A 24,306-nucleotide genomic window follows, 5' to 3' on the forward strand; every position below is an offset into this window, starting at 1 on the left:
GGGAGTTAGTAAGACCCCCCCTTATCAGAAGGTCAGGCCTGTGAATTCTAAAAGAGAATAAACTTTTTGTTTCATTTGTTGTGTGGCCCTCTTCTTCAATTTATCCCCAGCATTTTGTGAATCAAGAATTCACAATACTAGCTCATTAGGATGACCTGGGAAGCAGTCTTGATTTCTCCTTTCCATCAATGCTCAGATTCAATCCATCAACAAGTTTGTATCAAAATACTTGTTAAATGCCTTCATTTCTCTCCTTCCCAGCCTCCAGGGTCCAAGTAACTAGTACCTCTGCCCTGGAATGACTGATCTCCAGGGCTTCCATAATTTCCTACCACCCCACTCTAGCTCACCCTTCTAAGGCTATATATACAAGCATGCACACACAGAATAACATGTCTGTTATTCTCTTCACAGACAAGAGAATTCCTGTTGAAATGCAAAGTCAATTATGGGACCATCCATCATTATGTGGCCTTTTACCTTTATCTCCAACTTCACTGCATACCAATCTTATCACTCGATAACTATGCTACTATCACACAGGCCATCTTCTTCCTGTCAGTCCTTCCCACTTACTGGATTCTTAAGCTGAAATGTCCTTTCCTCAACTCTATGTGCCTCACATCTTAGGCCAGGGATCATCTCTTAAGACAGGCCTTCACTGAGCATCCTATAACTAACTCCCTTTTACATCAGTTTCTTTTATTTATAGCCAATTTCTCCCCACCCACTCCCACCCCATTAAAATACAAGCAACATTATAGCATAGGGAATTTGTGCAGTTTGTTCACCCCCTCTCAGTGCCTTAAACACAACATGTGTCCAATTTGCTAAATAAAGAGACAAATTAATGACTGATTCCATTTGCAGAATAATCCTGCAACTTCAGATACGTCGATGGCAAAGTACAAGCACATTCAAAAATCACAAATAACTGATTTTTGGAATAAGCATTTTAAGGACTATTCACACCACAGGGTGGCTCACGCACTTTACAATGAACAAGTACTGCTCTCCTATAACACACTTACATGAGGGCAGAGCCTGTGCCAATGTTCATCACTTAAATATTTAAGGGAAAACTTGCTACTCCATCAAGACATATGGTTACTTTATCTTTGATTACCTGGTTGGTTGTACTGATCTTCATAAGCATCCAACCAATAAAACTGGAACACTTGTTCTTCATCTGTCCCTTTTACCAATGGAAGTTGACTGGAATCCACTTGAATTTCTTGTGCTGAGAAACTATCATCTTCCTGATCAATGCCCCAACAAGAGTCATCTGGGAGAAAACTTCCCCTGCAGAAATCAAATTTTCCAAAACTTTTCAAAATCTAACAGAGTAGGGCTGGTGCTACTGCTCAGTGGCAGAGCACTTGCCTAACGTGTGAGGCACTGGGGTCAATCCTTAACACTGCATAAAAACCTAAACAAATAAAGGCATGCTGTCCATCTATAACTATGAAAACTTTTTTTTAAAATCTTGGCTGGGACTGTAGCTCAGTGGTAGAGCACTTGCCTAGCACATGTGAGGCACTGGGTTCAATCCTCAGCACCACATAAAAATAAATAAATAAAATAAAGGTATTGTGTCCATCTACAATGAAAAAAAAATTTTTTTTAAAAATCTAACAGAGGGGCTGGGGATGTGGCTTAAGCGGTAGCGCGCTCGCCTGGCATGCGTGCAGCCTGGGTTCGATCCTCAGCACCACAAACAAAGATGTTGTGTCCACCGAAAACTAAAAAATAAATATTAAAAAAATTCAAAAAAAAAATCTAACAGATTAATTGGAGTGCTATCTGCCAGGGAAAAAAAATACCAGAAAATGCTCTTACAAGCAAGACGTGGTCTCTTTCCTAGGATCCGCCTTATGTTTCATCCTCTCTGCTGGCTCACTCTCTTGGTCCCAAGTCTTGGCAGCCAGAGGCTTCATATCCACCTCCTCAGCTTCCATGGGCTCATCAAAGTCACCATCTTCAAACTCCATTTCCCCTGACTCACACTCATCTTCCGGACACTCTGACTGCACCAGCTCTCCTGTAGACATCAGCATATATTCCTGTCACATGCTAGTACCTGGGGCACAATGGTTTACCCAACACTGAAACATCAGCACATCCCTTTTCCTATACTTGTATTTCTCTTTAGTCTCCAAATTGGATGTTTTTAACTTTTAGTGCTACAAATCCAAATCTTTCACACTTAGACTTGCCATCACAATACCTCCACTTCTTCTACTGCTGTAAAAACAACTGCTCAACACCCTTGCACTTCTGCCTGACATCAGACTTACCGGCAAATTCAGCTCGTTTAAGAGGAGCAGGAGTTAATGAAAGCTCCTTCCTGGCGACAGGGGAAGCAGTTTTTCCTGAAGGAATTGCCTGTAAACATTTTTAAATGTTTAGTCACTTAGACTTGCATACTAAAAATATGTAACTGTCCTACCCTGACCAAAGATAATGACAGTTCCCATTTACAAAAAGATTTTATGTATTATTAATGTAACAGCTTCAATTATTTTACTGTTACCTAGATTTACAGAAAAAAATACTTGTTTCCAGGAGGAAAATTATTGCATTTAGCACAGTTGTAATACCTATAATAAACACATATTAGTTACTACAAAATTTACTATGAAAAAAGCAGGCACATGCTATTTTTGAAATACACAAAACTATATATTGAATGGCAGTCCTAATTTTTAAAAAAATCAAAAATAAATTCAAAGGCATTTCCTTCACATAGAAAAGCAAAAATAAATAAATTTAAAACAATATCATAAATCAAGACAGGGTATCTCTATTCACTTTACCTTGGGGGTGTACACAGCAAAAGGATTCAGAGAAGCTCCAGTAGATCTTTTCTTCTTAGGTATTATTATAGGTGGAAGAGTTATTTGAGGTTTCTAAAAGGAAGGGTAAGACAGATATTCACTGCCATGCTTGGTTTACCACGTAACAGATAAAGTGCATTTCTTCGCTCACTGAAACCCAATAAGCATTTTTCCTTCCCTGCCCCCCCCCCCCCCGCAGGATCTATGTTCATACACTGTGGTTACTATAGCAACAATACTACAGAAATCACTAGAAAACCTGAATAGATACTGAATCCACCCCTCACCAATTCTTTTCTTTTTAAAATTTAACACAGTCTTTCACTTATCCTTCCAGAATATTACATTTAAAAAAAATCAAGATACATATGACTGCATAGTGTTGATGCTAGATTATTTTGATCTATGGCCATTTAGAAAGAAATACACTTCTAAATAAGCACTTAGAATTTATGAGAAATGGCCAAATTTCAAATTCACAGTGTAGGTGAGCCTATTTGAGTTCTATCAGGATTAGGACACTAACTCTTTCTTCACTCCCACTCAGAATTAAAGACCAGGATCTCATGCCTGATTGTGTAGACTGACAGGCTTCAATCTATTTAGGGAACATATGCTATAGCAACTGAACACAAGCAGTGAGCATTCACAGAACTGACTCCTGGGTGTATTCTTACTACTTCCAACATACACCCACACAGCCCCATCTACATAATCACATAGCTGTAACAGCTAGAAACTACTCACCTAAAATGGTGAGAAGAAACTAACTGGAAGATTTTATTTTTGTTTTTATTTTTGTGGGATATTTCTTTTGGTGGTACTGTCCTTGCATTTTTTAAATTCTAGCAAAAGTCTATTCCATACAACTTCTGAATTATTTCTAGAACTTATGTTCCCTGCACATTTTATAACTCCCAAAGAATCACTTACCTCAGTGTTCAGATCTTGTAGAATGTCACCTAGCAGTTCATCCTTAGACAAATCTACAGCTTTCTAGAGATTATAAAGGAAGGCAAAATGAGAAAGCCCTGCACATTAAATTTTCACCCAGACCACACACATGACTATGAAAGGAAGAACCTAACCAATCAGTCCTTACCTCTTCATTTCATTCACTCTAAGTGCTCAAATCTATTCAGATTTTAACTACCACCTGTGTATACGTAAATTCTAAATTTATAGCTCCCATCCTCTATTTTAATTCTCATTCCATGATCTTCCTTCTAGTCACTGAAATTAAACACACTTTCAATTCAGTTTTCCTGTTCAATCTTTCTTTTCTATGTCCCAAATTCTAATCATTGAGGTGCTTAAATCATAAAGTCAACTTAGTGAGTAAAGCTGGAAAAATGTTATTTAAATATGTATTAAGTTTCTAATATCTGTATAATCATATTCTAAATTCATTTCACAAAAGAAAAGACAAAATATACAGAAACCATGAAACTCACATCTGTGGTTTTCTTTCCAGCACTGGCAATGAACATTGACTTGATATTGTTTGGTTTTGTCACTGCAAGTTTCTTTACATTCTTCTTGTCTCTGTTTCGTGCTTTAGCATCCTTTCCTATTGGAACATATATTATTTAGAAACACAAAAGGTCCCAGTTCAAATTGGAAAACAAAAAGCCTAGTAGTCACTTGTTCTCCATATATGGGAATTTGGGAAGAAAATATTAAAACTTCAAAATACAAATATATGAAGATTTTACACGAGGTACATAAAGAAGAAACTTTAAAATAAGCTAAATTCAAAAACTTGGGCTAAACGTTATTACAAAAACTGATAAAACACAAGTTAAATATCAGGATGAGTTAAGTGTGACTATTTAATTGCTAATGTTAGTGTGAATAAAAAGTCTTTTTTTAAAGTGAGACAGGAGGGCTGGGGTTGTAGCTCAATGGTAGAGCACTTGCCTGGCACGTGTGAGGCACTGGGTTCAATCCTCAGCATCACATAAAAATAAATAAAATAAAAGTATTGTGTAAAAAAAAAGTGATATACGAAAGATAAAGCCAAGCTGGAATCAAGAGATTATCCTAGTAACCTTCATGAGATCATATCTTTGATTTTATATGTAATTTGACAGAACAACTTAACTGTAAAGAAATGGAATTACCAGTTATGATACTGCAGCATCCTGATTTCCATTTTTATGAGAACAGCAACTAGACACATGCAACTATGTCACATTAACACTAAACAGCACAGAGGCATTTGCTCATTAAAAGAAAACTTTTGCCATTTATTCTCTTCTGACCATGTGTAAATCAACTTTCCTAATACTGTCAATTTTAATCTCACTTTCTGATTTCATCCCCAAATAGTCTCAATCTCAAAAAAACTAAATGAATAATTAAAATAGTGTGGTAGTGGCATATACACAGAGAGACCAGATGAGTAAAAAATACAATCTAGAAAAAAGACCCCATCACATATGGAAATTTAGCATATAATAAAGGTGACAACTTACATAACTTGGAGAAAATAGATTTATAAATAAATAGTGTTGGCTAGCCATTTGTAAGATCCATATTAACACCAAAAGGAAATTTTAAAAATAAAACTATACAAGTACTTTAGAAAAGCAAATTCCTTTGTAACCTGGGTATAGTAAAAATCTAACACTAATTCAAAATCCACTTTCAAGGAAAAAACAGATTGATAAATTCAATAACACCAGAAAAGGAATTTAAAGAAAAACCTGGAGAAAATATTTACAATATGTATCACAGATAAACTATCCATTACCCTGACAAACATTTCCCTGATATAAAGACCTAAAACAACCAATTGAAACTCAAAAGGAATGTGAGCAATAAATACAAAGTTTTATGAGAAGATCCACAACTTTATGTATAAAAGAAATGCAAATGAACACCACACTGAGATGCCATTTCTCGAATATCAGACTGGCAAAAATTCAGCTTAACAACATACTATCAGCAGGGCTTTGGGGAAATACACACTCAGACACTGTTCATAGGAGGGTACAAAAGGACAACTCCTAGAAGAACTTGAGAACTTGGCAATGTCTTGTCAACGCCTAATAAAAATTTTGTGAGCATTTACTCTCTGAGCCAACAATTCCACTTCTAGGAATTTTCCAAGGAAAACATAATATGCACAAGAGTTACTGGATGTGTGGCACTATTTGTAATAATAAATTATTGAAAATAAATGTCTACCCAAAATAATTATTTTAATAAATGATAGCATATCAATATAATGGAGTACTATGCAGCCATAAAGACATAAATAAGAAAAATCTGTTAAGTACTAATATGAAGTGATTTTCAGAATATCTTAAATGAAAAAAGCAAACTACAAAACTATCTATAGATGATATCTTTTGTCTAAGAAAGAAAATAGAAATACGTACACACAATTCCATTCCTAGGTATATATCCAAAAGAAATGAAAACAGGTATTCAAACAAAAGCTTCAACATACATGTTCATAGCAGCATTAAAAAAGGTAGATAACTCAGTGCCCATCAACTGATGAATGGGTAAACAAAATGGGCAACACATATTCAGATAATATTATTCAGCCACAAAAAAGAATAAAGCACTAATACATGCTATAGCATGGAAGGAACTTTAAAACATTATGCTAAGTGAAAGATGCCAGACAAAAAAGGTTACATATTGTATGATCCCAATTATATAAAACGTCCACAACAGGCAAAACCATAGAAGCAGAAAGCAGATTAATGGTTGCCAGGTGCTGAGGGAAGGAAGACTAGAGAGTGACTGCTTAATGAGTATGGGGTTTCCATCTGGGGCAATGAAAATATTCTGAAATTAGATAATGGTGATGGCTGCAAACACTGCAAATGTACTAAATGTCACTAATGGTAAATTCTGTGATATGTATTCTACCACAATAAAAACAGGCATTTTTCACATGGCAAGGCTATGAAAAGGTTTAAATATGTGAGACCAGAGAATTGCATGAAGGAACTTGTATCTTTATTGAGACCAACAGGAGCAGTTTGAAGACAGAATATACTTAATGGTTAAAATGTTTAGTATGCAAGGGGGCTGGGGATATGGGGATATAGGTCAGTTGGTAGAGTGCTTGCCTTGCATGCACAAGGCCCTGGGTTCAATCCCCAGCAACCGCCCCCACACACACACAGTTTAGAATGCAGAAATCCACAATTAGTGTTTGTTTTATTGTGCTTTTCCAGTTATTTTTCTTCATTTGGACTTGACCAATATTTTTCTCTATTTGAAAACAGCATGCCAGGGACTGGATTCACACCATAAGAATCTGACTTTATACTCAAAACTACAATTTCTTCCAAATTTTTTAAGTGGATTTCAGAATTCTGTTTGCCTTCATAATATCTTGTGACCTTACGTGGGCTCTTAGTGAGGTTCACTGAAACAATGGGGATTTGTGGGTGAATGGCAGTGGCAAAGCATGAAATAAAAATTTCTAAGACTAGCTGTCTTCCAGAATATCAACTCATTCTCTTTACTAATATATTGCCAAAACAGATAACAATATGAAAAGAAACCGTGGTGGCTCATTTATTCAACAAATACTGCATACTTCTTTCATGTCTGCTGCTGTGATCAGCCCTGGAGTGAGTGGGACATGGGTTCTTTCTTTGAGAAGCTCCTTAACCAGTCCAACTTCCTAATTTGCAGCTGACCAAAACTAAAATCTACATAGGTGATCAGGACTATGTCAAGTTGATATAATTAACAATATAGCCATAACACAGGTCTCCTTGATTCTGGGACATAATACAGTAAATGGGTTCATTCTATCTTCCAGGATGCATATAAACTACAAATACACAATTCGCCACAATTCTACAAAAGGGTCCCAGTGTATAGAGTTTCTACACTACAGTTTGGCAGAAATTGGTCCATTCATACGCTAATGGATGGATGAATGAATAAATAACATCCCCTGTGAGGGAAAACCAAACATATGTTTTTTTAATAACTGTGAACAAAGGAAAGATAAACCAGAAATTAATTAAAATAGTTATTTATAGAGATGGGTAGAAATAAGTCAGAAGGCATAGGAATAAGAGCAAGACTTTTCTGCATATATCTCTTGATATCATTTTGATTTTGAGATTATATAGTTATTTTATAATATTGTAAAAAGTTAAAGACTTTCAAAAATTTGAATATAAAAACAAATGAACCTATAAACTCTCACAATAAATCTTTAGAGGGATATACGCCAAGAACAAGTAAAATTGCAAAGAAATCATAAACTTTACTTAGAAAGGTTGTTAATAGAGGGCTGGGGTTGTGGCTCAGAGGTAGAGTGCTTGCCTAGCAGGCATAAGGCACTGGGTTCGATCCTCAAAATAAAATATATTGTGTCCACCTATAACTAAAAAATGTACCTTAAAATAAACAGAAAGGTTGTTGGTTTAGTAATTCTAAATCAACTGTGTATATTTCAGAAAACAAGGATTTTCATTGAAAGTGTAAAAATATGAATTGAGAAGATGAATTCAGTAGTATTGAACTGGGATAAAATTTATCAGTATGAATTCAAAACATACATAATTTCCTAGTTCTGTTCACCAAAAGGGCCTAGAAGCTAGAAACCATCATACCCCAAGAGCAATAAACACATCCTTCTCCCAGATCTGAATAATATTCCCCATGAAAGGAACCAGATGGTGGCTAGAAACAGTTGATTCCAAGTCTGGTACAGGAAGAGTACAAGGTAAACTTTGAACATCTTCTCAGCCCTGATAGCTAGGAAATGCTCAGACTGATTGGATCACATCAAAAGGATGCAGGCACCAACTAAAAGGGGTTTCACTCCTACCAGCTAAATCTGGGATAATTTGGATACTGAAAGGAGAAATGGTAGCACTGAATTATAACAGTAAATTTTCTAGAAACCCATGAGTTTGAAGTGATAATTTTAAAAAGGAAAGAAGCTGAGTGCAGTGGCATGCACCTGTAGACCCAGCCACTAAGGAGGCTTAAGCACGAAGATCACCTGACCCCAGAAGTTCAAGGCCAGCCTGGGGAACGTAGCAAGACTCTATCTCAAAAATAATAGAATAAAATTTAAAAGGAGAGAATCATCAACAGATGCTGAAAGCACTGGGTGAAAATTCATGGGAAAATGGGATATACACATGGTCTCAAATTATCACCACTTATTTGCATTAATCATAAAGGGGGAAAGGTAGCTTTAGAAGAAATCTGACATATCATCTTAACCAGGAGATCAACACTAAGGGAATGGAATGCTCTTTACAGAGGGCATGAATTCAGGGCCTTGTGTATGCGAAGCAAGCGCAGGGTCAATTTCCAATACTGCAAAAAAAAAAAAAAAAAAAAGCTGCAAAAGACCTTACTCAGCAAACTGGACACATATTACTATAGACAATGATAAATGATAATGGTACTGTGGTTAAGCAGATGAGAGCCTTTATTCTTAGAAAGGGACTTCTGAAGTTCAAAAATTTCACCAACAATTAGTCTGTGTCAGTGGTTGGAAAGGGGAGAGGAAACAAATGTTGCAAAACATTAATGTGCAAATGAGAGTCCACTCCCTCTATAAGAGCATGATAGCAGAGACGTAAGGCTTTGTGGCCAAATAGGATTCTGTAACATGATTATGTATTCTTTATATTTATCTTTTTTTCAAAAAACACACTTTGGGGGCTGGGGATATAGTTCAGTTAGTAGGTGTTTGCCTCCCATGCACAAGGCCCTGGGTTCAATCTCCAGCACCAAACACACACACACTTTGGAAACATAAAAACCTTTCCTTAGCTCAATGGCTGTATAAAAACAGATATGATTTGATGATTTGTGGGGGGGGCTGTTAATGGAGAATGTTCTAAAATAACCTATGGTGATAGCTGCACAATTCTGTGATGAATTTTATACTTTAAATGAGTGAATTACATAGCATGTGAGTTATATCTCAATGAAGTGTTTTTTTTCCCAAAAAAATTAAGCCATAGGTTTGCTGACCCCTGATCTATCACTTGGTGGTAGAAGACCAATTAACAAACTAAACCAAAAAAAAAAAAACAACCAAGGAGTACTTCCCATTCTCATTTTACAGAACTAAATCTGGCTTGTTTACCTGAAAAAAAAATGCCAAGATTGTACAGTTAAGAAAATTTAACACATTCATTCATATCATTTTAAATTTCAATTAAACAAAGCAAGCTGATTACACTAGTTCTAAACTTTATTATTGTACTGTACAATTATTGAAGAGCTAAAATTCTGAGTTCATCATTTCAGTAGGAATTAAAACATATCACTTACTATGGCAGTCCTCAATATCAACAACTCTAAACTGACCATAGGACTAAAAATTTCATACTTTCTGGTACTGTTTTTGTTTCTTACATTTAATTTTCTACACAACTGTGATTCTCTCACTGTCAGAACATATACTCTATCTAAAAATAATTGTGTAGGTTCTTCTCCCTCAAAAGGAGACTGTTTCAGAATACCAAGTCATCTTAAAAGTTTAGACAATTCTTCAAATCTCAAAATGACATTCTCTTGTAGGTACCTTTCTCACTGGTATCAAGAGCATTATCTTCAAGATCATCATCAAAAATCTCTCGGCCGTCTTCCACATAACCAATACCATCTGCAGGAACAAAATTTAATATTGGGATCAAGTTTTCACAAGTCACCAACAATATTTTAGCCATAGCAAAAAGAATACTTTTGTACCCACTCAGATGTTCTCCTAGTCTGTTCCATTTATAAGTGAAGCGGAATCCTATTCAAACAGGTCTCAGACAAGGCAGGTCATCCACACAACAGATGTGGCATCAAAACCAAATATATACTATACCTAGCTAGGTGAAACAGGGAAATGATCTGGTCCCACAGGATCAAAAACTTAGCCACAAAAGCTTGCTTCACAGGTATTTTACTCTACCAGAAGAATTTTTTAAAAGCCCAGAAAGACACCCTAGTCTACATGGGAAAATTAGAATATAGCTGAGTTCTATTACAGAAATAGAAACATAATCACAGACACAGTCTATATCTCCTTCCTGTGGTCAGCAATTACATAAGCAGGAAGCTTTATACAAGGGACACAAGAACAGTAGAAAAGAACCAGCTTTTACAGTACTTTGCATTGCTCATATTACCTCTCATACCTAAAACTTCATGTGCTCCTTGCAGCAATCAGGGAGATAGTTTTCTTATCTCCATTTATAGAATAAAAACTTGTGGCTCAGTGGCATTAAGTAACTTGGCCACAGTCACACAGTTGCAAAGGAGAAAAGAGAACCTCAACCTCTGTCCCTTAATTCAGATGCTGTGGTTTGGCCCCACAAAAACAATTCACTCCAATTCACCCTCCTCCCAATTCACCCTTCCCCACTTTGGTGTTGGGGGTTGAATGCAGGGTCTCGTGCATCTTCACAATTCCCACAGAGTCGTTTCCTGGATGATTTTTACTATATCTTGAGATTTGTGCCTTGATTCTCCAAAATGTTGCCAAATCAACTTCTTATTGTTCTGCTTCCTCATCCTCAAATAACTAAAAATGATCCAAACCAAAGGTATGATTCTAACAATGCCTTCCCTCCACCCAGGCAAAGTAGAAACTCCACATGAAAACCTACAAAAAGCAACTAACACAGTGCCTGGCAGGTAATTTCCTCCTACATACCATCATCCACAATCCAGTCATCATCCTGCCGTGCCTGAACCAGCTTCGAATACTGTTCTTCATCAACTTCTTCATAAACACTTGTGAAGTCCTCGATCTGCCATTATACAAGTTTGAGAAAAAGCTTCAAATGGAGTGAAAGTGTTAAACAATTCTTATGAAAAAAAAATTGTCAAATTGAAACTGGAATGGCAGCCTGACGGAGAAGCTGCAACCAAATCATGAGTTCTGACATTCAACACCACTACAGGGTTTTCCTTAAATAGACATCAATTAACTTAGTATTCCTTTTAGGTGGGTGTTAACATAAGATATTAAATGATTCCATTAGCATAATATACTTGTCACACCATCAATTACTCATCTACTTCATAAAAAACAAACTGAATTATAGCCAATTCTTCATTAGCTGCTTTGGGGATTATTCACTTGTAATTTCTAGACTGGTTGCTCCTATACTTAGCAAACCTGTAAGGCATACCACCTCTTTCTCCACTACTGATGGATGTTCTACAAATAGACAACAATTTTAATGCCTGTTTGACTAAATAAAATGCAAAAGGAAAATCTCCCTCATCCAGCCCCCTACAAAAATTTGGCAAAACAAGCATATTCTTCTATAAGCAAACAAGAAAAGGCTTTTGAGTGTTCGCTCTTTGCTTCACCACTGATCCTCCACCACTCTCAGGTTTTGAAACTGCACAGGGATTTATATGCTGAGCTGTTTGAAAGGCAAGTCCAGAGAAAGCAGCCACACTAGCTGCCTGTCAAAGGGTCATAGTACCAGGAGCTACTGGTACAACTAAAGCAGAATACCTCTGCACAAAATAACAGATGTGCACCATTGCTGCCACTGCCCATGGTAATGGGCCACATACACCCCAAATGAGAATCTGGTGAGCTGGTTAGGAAGATTTCATAGATATCTCATGAATAATATCCGCCTTCTCTCAAGAGTTCTGCATTTTTCAAATAGGATATCAGGGGAGATGACTAACTCTACCTGAAGAGCTAAGACTCTAGGAAAAACCTGGGGGACAGAGATTTGAGAGCTTGATGAACAGAGCTGACTGATTTCTGCCACACCTATAAAGCATATAATGATTACAGGACTAGGCTTTGTTTCACCTCTTTTTTAACTTACTCTGTAGGGATCACTGGCAGGTACTGATTTGGCCTTTTACCATTTGATAAAAAACGAGCTACTCTACCAAACTTATTAACAAGCCAAATGTAAACTAGTCCAATTAATATTATCATATTAACACATTTTCTTTTTCGGGAGGGGGGGCTGGCATAATTATTATTGTTGGTTGAAGGCATACTGTTGTTTTTTATTTAAATAATTGATTTATATGCTATTTTGGGGGGGTACCGGGGATTGAACTCAGGGGCACTTGACCACTGAGCCATATCCCCAACCCTTTTTTATATTTTATTTAGAGACAGGGTCTCACTGGATTGATTTGCACCTTGCCATTGTTGAGGCTGGCTTTGAACTCGTGATCCTACTGCCTCAGCCTCCCAAGCCACTGGGATTATAGACATGTGCCATCACGTCCAACTGATTTATATACTATTTTTGAGGGGATGGTACTGGGGATTGAACCCAGGGGCACTTTACCACTGAGCTACATCCCCAAACCCTTTTACTTTTTATATTGAGATAGAGTCTTGCTAAGTTTCTGAGGTTGGCCTTGAATTTGTGATCCTCCTGCCTCAGCCTCCTGAGTCATTGAGACCATAGGCAGGTGCCACTGTGCCCAGTTGATTTATATAATATTAAGAAGATCCTAGAAAACTTTCTCTTTTTGATACTGAGGATTGAATTCAGGGGTGCTTTACCATTGAGCTAAATCCCCAGTCCTTTTTGTTTTTCTTTGTAGTTGTAGATGGACAGCATGACTTTATTTTATTTTTGTATGCAGTGCTAAGGATCAAATCTAGTGCCTCACACACGCTAGGCAAGTGCTCTGCCACTGAGCCCCAGCCCCAGCCTCCTTTTTATTTTTTGAGATAGTGTCTCACTAAGTTGCTTAGGCTGGCCTCAACCTTGTGATCCTCCTGCCTCAACCTCCCAAGTTGCTGGGATTTATAGGCATGCACCACTGCACCTGGCTAAGAAAACTATTTTTAAAAATCATTTTGGGGGCTGGGGTGTGGCTCAGAGGTAGAGCACTCTCCTGGCATGAGTGGAGCACTGGGTTTGATCCTCAGCACCACATAAAAATAAAATAAAGATATTGTGTCCACCTACAACTAAAAAATAAATATTTTAAAAAATCATTTTGAATAAAAAGTTCTTTTGACTCTTTATTTTTTCAATATTTTTTAGTTGTAGTGGACACAATACCTTTGTTTTATTTATTATTTATTTATTTATATGTGGTGCTGAGGGTCAAACCCAGGGCCCCACATGCACTAAGCAAGCGCTCTACCACTGAGCCACAACCCCAGGCCCTGACTCTTTATTTATTAATGCTGGGGAATAAATCCAGGGCCTTGTGCATATATATATATATATATATATATATATATATATATATATATATTACACTCTACCACTGAGCAACATTCCAAGCCCAGCAGACTCTATCTTTAAAAACAGTATTGCTACTGTTCAGCATGAATTCTTAGAGCCATACAATTAATATCACAGTGTTTAAAGAGAAATCAGCCAAATTGTGCCAACATTAGAAATGCCCCACAAAACCTACATTAAAAATGCTTTACTTTTGCTTCACTCTAATTCTTTTAGCAATGTTTTATTATCTGATTGCCTCCCTTAACTTGAACAAATGGTGCCAGCCACATGGCAAAAATCCTCTTCTATTTGCTTAATTGCCCAGTACAGTAAAGGCCATAGTGAAATGTGCATATTCCAAAACCAGACTGCCTGGGTCTAAATAAAGGATCTGCTATGTGATCTCACTGAATTTCTGTGCCCTCACCTCAAACTGTTGTTAGTCATAGTATCTAATTTATATATGGTTACTAGATGGATTAAATGAATAAACATATTAGTAAAATCACTTATAATAGTGTCAGCTGAAAAATAAAGTTAGGTATTATTATTTTCTAGCATTAATCACTTTCTAGCCTTGGCAGTTAAGATACTCAGAAAGAGTGCTGAAGGTAAAGCTAAACAATGATATATAGATGGTAATCACTTTACTTTTTGCCTACAGGCCAAAAATAATGAGCGGAGGAAAACCACCAAAAGTGTATTACATTCAATCTTACAAGCAAGACATTGCAGAAGTAAGGTCCAAGTCTCCATTCCCTTGCAAATTAAAACAATACTGTCCAAGGAGAAGGTACTTAACTAGGCTGCTAAAGACTTTAAAGTTAAAGCACACTCAGTTCCCCCAGCGAAGCCAAGGGACCTAGCAGAGACACAGCACACCAAATAAGGAAAGTATAGATATAGCTATTTTAATTTTGGAATTTTAAACTCATCTGTAAAGTGCCTTACAGGAACTTTTAAGGAATGAGTACTCTCCATAATCTATAAATCTACCTCATAATTACTATTAAATTAAATTAGTATTTAGAAATAAACGAATATTTCTAAATCCATGTGATTTCTTCTTTGGTGGCTCAAATATGTGTGAAATCACTTTGTAAACCCTAAAACAACTTTTAAAAAGTCAAAGGGTGTTTTGTAGTTTTACTTTGTTACTAATGACTTGTATTCAGTCCTCAACTGAAGCTATTCTGGGAAAGTATTATTTCAAGCAGGTTACAGTTTAGGTATACGGTATGCCCCAAAAGCTCTTGTGTGAGACAATGCAAGAATGTTCAGAGGTGAAATGATTAGGTTATAAAAGCCTTAACCTGATCAGTGGATTGATTGGGCATTAACTATAGGCAGATAAGGTGTGGCTATAGGAGGTAGGTCACTGGGGTGTGCCTTTGGGGTTTATATTTTGTCCTTGGTGAGCAGAAATCAATCAATCAATATCTATCTATCTATCTATCTATCTCCCTCCTTCCCCCCATTGCCATATTCTGAGCTGCTTTTTCTCTGCCATGCCTTTATGCCACGATGTTCTGCCTCTTTCCATAGCCCCAGAGCTATGGAATTGGCCAACTATGAATTCAATCTCTGAAACAGTGAGCCAAAGTAAACTTTTCCTCCTCTATGTTGTTCCTGTCAGGTCTTTTGGTCACTGGGACAAAAAGATGACTAATACACTGACAGAGGTGACACACACTACCAGCAGGCTATAAATTAGATAAAGTACAGGAAGAAAAATGGTTACTTACTTCATATTTATATTTCTCACCAGCTTTAGCCTTTTTCAGTCTTTCTAGAGCTTCTTGGCGACCTTTCTTTGACTTTTTTTCTCGCCGAGCCCGAGAAGTTACAAAACTTCCTGAATCTGACACAGGTGATAAAAACACAAAGGTATAGGAGATGTTACAAAATCACAGCCAGGCATGGTGGGGCATGCCTGTAATCCCAGTGACTAGAGAGGCTGAGACAGAAGAATTGCAAGCTCAAGGCCAGCCTCAGCAACTTAGTAAGGCTCTAAGCAACTTCATGAGACTCTGTCTCAAAATAAAAAGGGCTGGGGAATGTAGCTCAGTGGTAAAGTGCCCCTGAGTTCAATCCCCAGTACCCCCCCCCAAAAAAATGAAGAACACTTCTAGTCAACAATAATATGCAATTTTATTATATGTAATATTAAATTAAATATTATAATGTAAAATAATTCACAAAGCTCATGGCCAAATATGCAGATCCTGTAGTTCTTCAAAAATCTTCTCTAAGATCCTGTTACAACTGAAGCCAATGTTAATTTTTTCCACAAAAAAAAAGGAAAATCTCAAAGCCAACTGATACCCTACAGAAATATTAGCTGTTAGCTAGTCCATAGCCTTTCCATTGGAAATGACAGGCCACAAATAATCCAGTAGGTCATAAAAGAACAATTCATTTTGCTTCCTATTAATCAACATTTGAAAGTCTTTAAGAAGGATCTGTTCTTTGCAAAATACTAGGTGCTATGATGGACTAAAAGATCAAAAAATATGGTCTTTGTGTTTACCCTACCTACAATCTAATGTAGGAGATAAGTAGCAATTGGATCTTAAAGAATATGTAGAACACATGCCCTAATAGAAGTTCAGATAAAGTACCTGGAATTTCAAAGAGAAATACATTAGAGACTGGGGGTATTTAACAAAGATGGTACCATAATTCTAATACAAGATGATACTATATAAAGATGCAAAAGTAAAAACATTAAAAGTGGAATTATTCTTGGGCTGGGGCTGTAGCTCAGTGGTAGAGCACTTGCCTAGCACGTGTGAAGCACTGGGTTTGATCCTCAGCACCACATAAAAAATAAATAAAGTGCCCATCTAAAACTAAAAAAAAAAAGTGGAATTATTATTTTTTTTAAAGTTCATAGTGGTGAGCCGAGGCCATGGCTCAGTGGTAAAGCACTTGCCTAGCATGTGTGAGGTACAGGGTTGATTCTCAGCTCCACATACAAATAAAGAGCCATTGACAACTAAAAAAATATTTTTAAAAAAAGTTCATAGTGGTATTGAAAGATCATGACAGGATTAGAGGACAACAAAACAACAACAAAAACAACGATGGTTCTAAGGAACCATCTTATTAATTCTATCACTGACTTCAAGACCTCAGTGGATCATGATATTATAGGTTAATAATAACACATTACCACGGTTAAAATATATTTTGTCAAAACTGATTGAAATACCAGAGGGCCTCAGCATTCACTCATTCAACTTTTTAACTCTTCATGCTTTTGGTCATTACAAACTGACCACCCCACACACATACTGAAATGAATTCATCCACAGAATTAAGACTTTCACATACCAGCTGATGAATAATCAAATCAAGATGACAGTGCTGCCTGCCAGCCATAAGTTTAGGCTCAGCAGCCATCTACTATATTCCGTGCTAATTTATTAAAATAAGTAGGCACAAAAAGGAAGATGTATTGATAAAGAGGCATCTTAAAAGCTCCAACCCCAATGGCATATTCATAACAACACTAAGTTGTTTGACTGTTTGAAGTATAAAAAACAATCTAAAGAACATGTACCAAATACTGGCAATAAACTGTTGAAAATTATATCTTAAAGGTCAAGTATAATTAGAGAATCTTATTTTTTTAGCTTCCTGTAAATGGAATCTCTATAACATCTTAGCCTATTGTTTGACTTTCACATTTGACTTTTAAATCCATTTTTGGAAAGGCATTAAGTAAAAATTAAGTAATGTGGGTACTTAATGATGACAGTCACAAAATCTTGGGTATAATTCAAATGATTTAAAATTTTTGAGTAGGCTTACATGAAAAGGTTTCAGAGATTATTAAACACAATCAATAAGAGTGAAAAGCTAGCCGCAGTATATTCCCTTTAAGACTCCCTTGACATCTGACAAAATCTAAAGGTCTTCAAATGGACTTACTCCACAGGAAACACTGCTCCACTACACAGGGTTTGTGGTACAATTACAAACAAGACAGAGCTGCCTGTAGCCTCAAGAGGTTCACAGTCAAGTAAAGCAAAAGACCCTGAGACTACCATCATAATATAAATATAGTGCCATAGAAGAGGTAAGAACAGCAGACAAGGAAATGTAGAGAAGAGAACCATTAATTTTGCGTGAGAAATCAGGTCAGTTTTCATAGGGGAGGTCTCCAATACAAGCCTAGAAAGAATTTCACCAGCACAGAACAGGGTAAAAAGTGGAACAAGCAGAGGAAGAGGTGCGAGACAAACTACAAAGGTATTCAAATCCAAGGTGTACTCAGGAATCAAGAGAAAATCAATGCAGAAGGTAAGTTTGACATGAGTGTAAAGTGAGCAGTACAACTGAGAAATTAAGATGTAGCACATCCCAGCTCTGCCATTTAGTAATTAATATGAGACTACAAGTTAACCAGTTCAGCAGTGGACAGCTGTTTTATTTGAAGCTGCCCAGCATCTGAAACAATCTGTGGACACCCCCCCCCCGGCGCCACACACACACACACACACACACACACACACACACACACACACACTTTAAGTCCCATGGGTTCACAGAGCCTATGCCTATACAAGCTGAAAGTTCCCTTTCCCAAACACTCTTGCAGCTGGAGTTAGGGCATTAAAATAGGCTCTAATGATTAGAAAAACCTGCCCAGTGGCTAATGTCCCAATAAGATATATATGGACTTAAGGAAGATTCTAGAAGTAGCAAGAGCTGCAGGAAGATTGAGAATGTGAAGCAACAGTGCCAGCAATGTCCCAAGGTACAAGATCTAGCATCAAGTATTTAGTCATGGTTGGCAATGACCCAGTGGCCCAGTTTTGTGGCACAATTTTAATCACTGTTTCTGGCTAAGCAACCTGCAGATCAGATTTCCAGTCCTTCAGGATTTGTGCAAATGCTATGGAATTCTAATAAATTCCTTTTCAGTTTAAATTAGCTAGAGTTGGTTCCTTCAGCTTACACCAAAGCACTCTGACTAATGCAGAACCTGAGGGTCCTGTGAAATGGAAATAAACCACATCTGTCTACTTCATAAAGCTGAAGGATTACATGAGGATGGCTATCGGATGGCTATCTTCATTTGTACTTAGCAACATAAACTAACTTAATGTTTATATTTGTTTCTCTTTGTGTAGATGCAGGGCAGTCAAATACACATACATATACTCCCACATACATAGTCTAGTTTCAGAAAGCAAAAATAAAGCAAAGCAGTTTCCTCAGGGAAGATTCCACACAGCACTGCATATAACTGGAAATTTATCTCAACTCATGAGGACAGAAACCATGCCTAGTCTACCCATCATCAGAGCCTGGCAGAATACCTATGCCTGGTATGTACATAATAAATATTTACAAATGAACCATTATACCCACTTTTTTGATCACTAAACTCCCCTTGATCTCTTTTCATCCATAAAAATAGTTATAGATATTTCAACTTTTCACTGCTATTGTCAAGGTGCTCCACCTGCTAACATTTAAGAGAAACAAAATCCAGATTTCCCTTTTTGGAACATGTCTCTAATGCTTCATGTAAGTAACTAGTAAATAAAGGAATAAGCATGAAAAAATCCATTTACAAAGACTTAAATATTTATTTTAAAATTACTATCTGGAGTACCTCCATCCTCCCCAAAAGCAGGCCAAGACACTAGCTTGCAAAAGTAGTCTTTCAGGTAACAATCTTTCAGTCTGCTCTAAAGGAAAAATTCCAGTCACAAGTTCTCAGCAAGTACTTAATCAACATCATGACTTAAGAGGGGTCTCAAGATTGCACAGTATCCTCCAGAGAGTGATTTCTTGATGTTCATGGATGGCGTACAGTTTTTAGGGTGAAGAAAGGGCTTAGTGGCAAATCACTGATAGAAGGCTGCAAAGACTGTTCAGATACTCACATCCCATATCCCATTTGTAATCCAGGCTAGTCGACTCTCCAAAATAAATTGTCTTAAAAAACGAAAGGCTAAAGAACAAATTGAAATCTGTGATTTACAACTAGCTGAATGCAAAGGAAGCTGATTAGGAAGCAAGTTCTCATTAATGGTGATGTATTTGAGTGACAGGAGATGTGATGCTTGGGCTAAAAAAGTGAAGCATCTGATTTTAAGTTAGAAGTTCAGGGAAGTTAAGTCACATTTTAGTTGAACACTGTTCAAAAATCAGAAATCAGACAAATCCATTTGCATTTTTGTATTCTATTTTTGGAAATAAAAGATTACCACTGACAAACTGAGTGATATACAATGTACCCGAAATGCTGAATTGATGTATTTTTTAGGAACTTCGCCAAAATGATTAGATTTGAACGCTAAAAAATAGCAGCACTTGAAGAACTTTCCATAGAATAATTTGAAAGAAAAAGTGTTAATGCATAAAATAGAAATCCATTACTAAAAAGACAAAACGCATTTGTATATGGTGTCAGCACTTGCAGCTTTCTCTCCTGCCTAGTTAGAAAGTGTAACAATTTTCCGGGAGTTTCTAGCAAGGGAGGGGCAAATATCTTCTGTCGTAGTCCTCAAGCGGGTGGGAGAAGTGAAATACCCTTGATCAGGCCAGTGCCCCACCGACCCCAGTCTCGCTGAAGTTGTTCCCACACGTGGGTATGACTTACCAAAGGAATTTTTAAAAGGGGTCACTTGCTGACAGAGATGTGACAGTCTCCCAAACAGAAAACCCTGCAACGGGTGGCTCGGATTTGCAAGCCGCCCTACTAGAATGCTGGTTCTGACACCCGAAAGGCCCCCGCCCTGAACCACAAGGTCTGAGCCCAAGCAGACCCGCACAGCGAACCCGGCGCACGCCTCCTTCGGAAGAAATAAAGCAAAGACCCCACCACCACCACCACCACCACACGCAATCATGCTGCTGTCCCCACACTCCCAACCAGTGCTCTGAGTGCGGAGTCGTCCCTCACCGCTTGCCCCCAGTTCGCAGTCGTCGCCGTGCACAGGCGCCATAGTCCCGCAGTCTCCCGATTCCGCGCCAACCAGCCCGAAACTGGCGCGGGGGCCGAGATAGGCGCCAGCCTGAAAGCCAATCAGAGGCTTGGGAGGCTGCGGACTTCCGCCCGGAAGGCCACTGACGTGCCGCGCGGCGCCGCGCCCCACCCCGGGCCTTCCCGCGGGCGCGCATTTGGCGCCCTGTGATGACCCCTTAGGGAAAAACTGGAGCAGAGAAGAGACCGGAAGAGAGCTGGAGAAAGAAGCGGTCGGGCTCTGTAAAGGAGCTTGGCGGAGGATCTGCGCAGGCGCACGCAAGCTACTGGGAAAAGATTTGGGCGCGTGGGAGTAGGGGCTCTCTGGTTCTGAGAAATGATTTTCTAAGCAAAGAGGCGCGGGCGGGCAGGAAGGTGGACGTGGTAGGGCTGGCCCCCTTGTCCCCCTCCCCCAAACCCGGAAAACGACTGCCTCCTGGTGCGCACTCTGAGTTTTGTCTGATCCTTTGCCTCAAGGAATGTGAACACTGTGTGTGTGTGTGTCTCCTAACTTAAAGGTATATGCACCGCTCAGAGCGGTGGCTCACTCCTGTAATCCCAGCAACTTGGGAAACTGAGGCTGGAGAATCATGAGTTCAAAGCGAGCTTCAGCAACTTAGCAAGGCCCCGAACAACTTAGCGAGACTCTATCTCAAAATTAATAATAAATTTAAAAAAAAAACATGGAAAGGGCTTTGATGTGGTTCTGTGGTTAAGCACCCTTGGGTTCAATCCCTGGTACAAAAAAAAAAAAAAAAAAGTATATGCATCATCTTAACCAAATGACCAAAAGAAGCATCACTAATAAGTGGCAGTCTAACCTCATCACATTTGACCTGATGTGATGCACTTGAGAAAAGAACAACATCGCCTACATGCTCTTCTTGCAAAAACAACACACACTAGCCTGAATCTAAACATGAAGAAACAATCAGACTTTTTCAAAGTATAGGACCACTTATAGATGCACAGTGCAGGATGACTTACAAAGCATCTTGCCTGGACTCCTCCAAAATGTTAATGTTTTGAAAGACAAAAGGGCATTAGATTCTTGTGTATGGTACAATGCATGCAATGTATGCATCTCATTTTTTTCTTTTTCCAAATAGGTATATTTTATTAAATAATGCTTACTGTACATTGGTAATATTTTCTCTACACTTTTGCCCACATGCTTGTCGACCCCTTCTTCGTGTGATGACCATTTTGTTTAAATAATGATTAGTAACATTACTTAATACCCAATAAACCTATGTTTACTCCCTGTTTCTCCTTCTGACACATATTCAGTCCATAACATAACCTACAAAATATTTTTGAATCCCATTCAAAATTCTTATGTGCCTGGTCTTGATATTTTTCTTCTTTTTTTTATTGTGCATTAGAGTTGTACATAGGGATGGGATTTTTTTGTTACATATTCATACATGCATAACAATATAATTTTGCCTTTTTAACTCTCTATAGCTCTTTATATAAACACTATCCACTGCTGGTAACATGAAGTGTGCACTGCTCCTGTGTTAAAGGTGGCAGTGTAAATTGGTACAATCTTTTGGAACATAACATTGCAATGTGAGTACAATAAGCATAGTTATATATTTTAAGCCATTATTTCCATATGTAAATTTTTTTTTCAGTAATGAGGATTGAATCCAAGTTTTATGCATGCTAGGCAAGCACTCTACCACTGAGCAACATTCCCAGCCCTTTTTATTTTATTTTGAAACCAGGTCTTTCTAAATTGCCCAGGCTGGCCTCCAATTTGCAATCCTCCTGTCTCAGCCTTCTGCATAGCTGGGATTATAGGCATGTACCACCATGCCCAACTCACATATAAAAGTTTTGTAAGAAATAATAAAGATGAAAAGAAATGCAAAGATGTTAATGCGTCCACTCCAGAGCAGCAGATTAATGATGTGATATCAAAAGGAAAATAATTAGGAAAATGCAAAACCTGGACAGCGTTTATGATATTTCATAAAGTGAAAACAGCAGAGGGAAAAATGATGTATGCTCATTTAATTGCAACAATATATTGAATAGTTATGTGAATGCAATATGCAAAATGGACTGTATCTTCTGAGATGGTAGAATTATTGTTTAAAAATATTGTTTATAATTTGTTCTCTTTAATATTATATTGGAAGGATTAAAGCATCATGTAGAGTCAGATTTGGGAGTTGACTCTTAGAATTCTACTTCTGTTTAAACTTGTGCTGATTATTGAGATCTCAGGCTCTTCTTTTATAAAATGTTTATACTTACCTAAGAAGTTATTGTGAAATTTAATTGAAATAATACATGTATAGTGCCATTATGAAGTCCACACCTAAAAAGCATTTAATAAACAGCTATTCTTATCACTTTGTCAGTGTGTTGGTGTCAACATAATCAAAGGGATATGATAGTTAAACAAATTAAGTGTATCAACTGGCAGAAATTTCTTTCAGTCAACATATTTGGTTATGATCATTTTTTGGAGCATGTTGGTGCTTTACCTATTATATTAAATCTCTATTCAAGAAATTTCAAGTTATTTATCCACACAGGCATTTCTCCCCATTTTTTCTAGTAATAGAATGTGGATTTTCAACTGGGCACATTGGCAGAAGGATGAAAAGACCACATTTCCCAGTCTTCTTTGCAACAAGGTTTAGCTATATGACAGATTTCTGGCCCACAAAATATAAGTGGTAGTGTTGTGAGGGGATTTGAGGGAAGGCTATTTAAAGAAATCTGGCATGTCTGAAAGGGGATTCTGTTTTGCCATTTTGCCTTTTCCATGTATTTCTTCTTGCAATGCAGATGTGATGGCTGAAGCTCAGAAGCCATCTTGGGTCATGATATAACTGTAAAAATGAAAGTCACACACTGAGATGGTGGAATAGAATGGTAACAATGTGGGTCCATAAACATTGTGAAGCCGTTACACCATCCCTGAGCTGCCTTCCTCCAGTCTTTTCCATGATGGAGAACTAAACATTGAACATATTCAAAGAAGCTGTTTGGGGGTTTTATATATAATCAAACCTAATTATATAAATTATACTTATTTTACTTTCACTTTACTTACTTTACTAATTGAAACTGTAAAGTAAGTTTCAGATGGGGGAATCTAGCCTCTTATTTGTCTAACACCAAAACTGACCCATTTTTTACATTGTGTAACTTCTCTGTTTCTGGTGAACGGGTGTCTATCTCATCTCAATGGCAGTAGCAGTTAAGACCCTATGAACAACTTTCATAGCACTCATTCATTCATCAAATGTTTATTGAGTGCCTGTTCTCTTTCTGG

At 37.5% G+C, this 24,306-nt stretch overlaps 1 protein-coding gene across 1 annotated transcript in view; it reads right to left on the reverse strand.

Moving 5' to 3' along the window:
- Pola1 (DNA polymerase alpha 1, catalytic subunit) overlaps positions 1-21,029 on the reverse strand; it is a 291,393-nt gene extending 270,364 nt beyond the window's left edge. The window contains exons 1-10 of the mRNA XM_077793905.1: positions 20,949-21,029; positions 15,769-15,884; positions 11,500-11,596; positions 10,378-10,458; positions 4,292-4,407; positions 3,771-3,833; positions 2,817-2,909; positions 2,298-2,385; positions 1,840-2,041; positions 1,127-1,302 (exon numbers count right to left, since the gene is read on the reverse strand). Coding sequence (XP_077650031.1) covers positions 1,127-1,302; positions 1,840-2,041; positions 2,298-2,385; positions 2,817-2,909; positions 3,771-3,833; positions 4,292-4,407; positions 10,378-10,458; positions 11,500-11,596; positions 15,769-15,884; positions 20,949-20,991 — 1,075 coding nt within the window. The 5' untranslated portion in view covers positions 20,992-21,029. The remainder of the gene's footprint in view (positions 1-1,126; positions 1,303-1,839; positions 2,042-2,297; positions 2,386-2,816; positions 2,910-3,770; positions 3,834-4,291; positions 4,408-10,377; positions 10,459-11,499; positions 11,597-15,768; positions 15,885-20,948) is intronic.
- Between the last annotated feature and the right edge of the window lie 3,277 nt (positions 21,030-24,306).

The sequence above is a fragment of the Urocitellus parryii genome, chromosome X (genome assembly GCF_045843805.1).
Source record: "Urocitellus parryii isolate mUroPar1 chromosome X, mUroPar1.hap1, whole genome shotgun sequence".
NCBI lineage: Eukaryota > Metazoa > Chordata > Mammalia > Rodentia > Sciuridae > Urocitellus > Urocitellus parryii.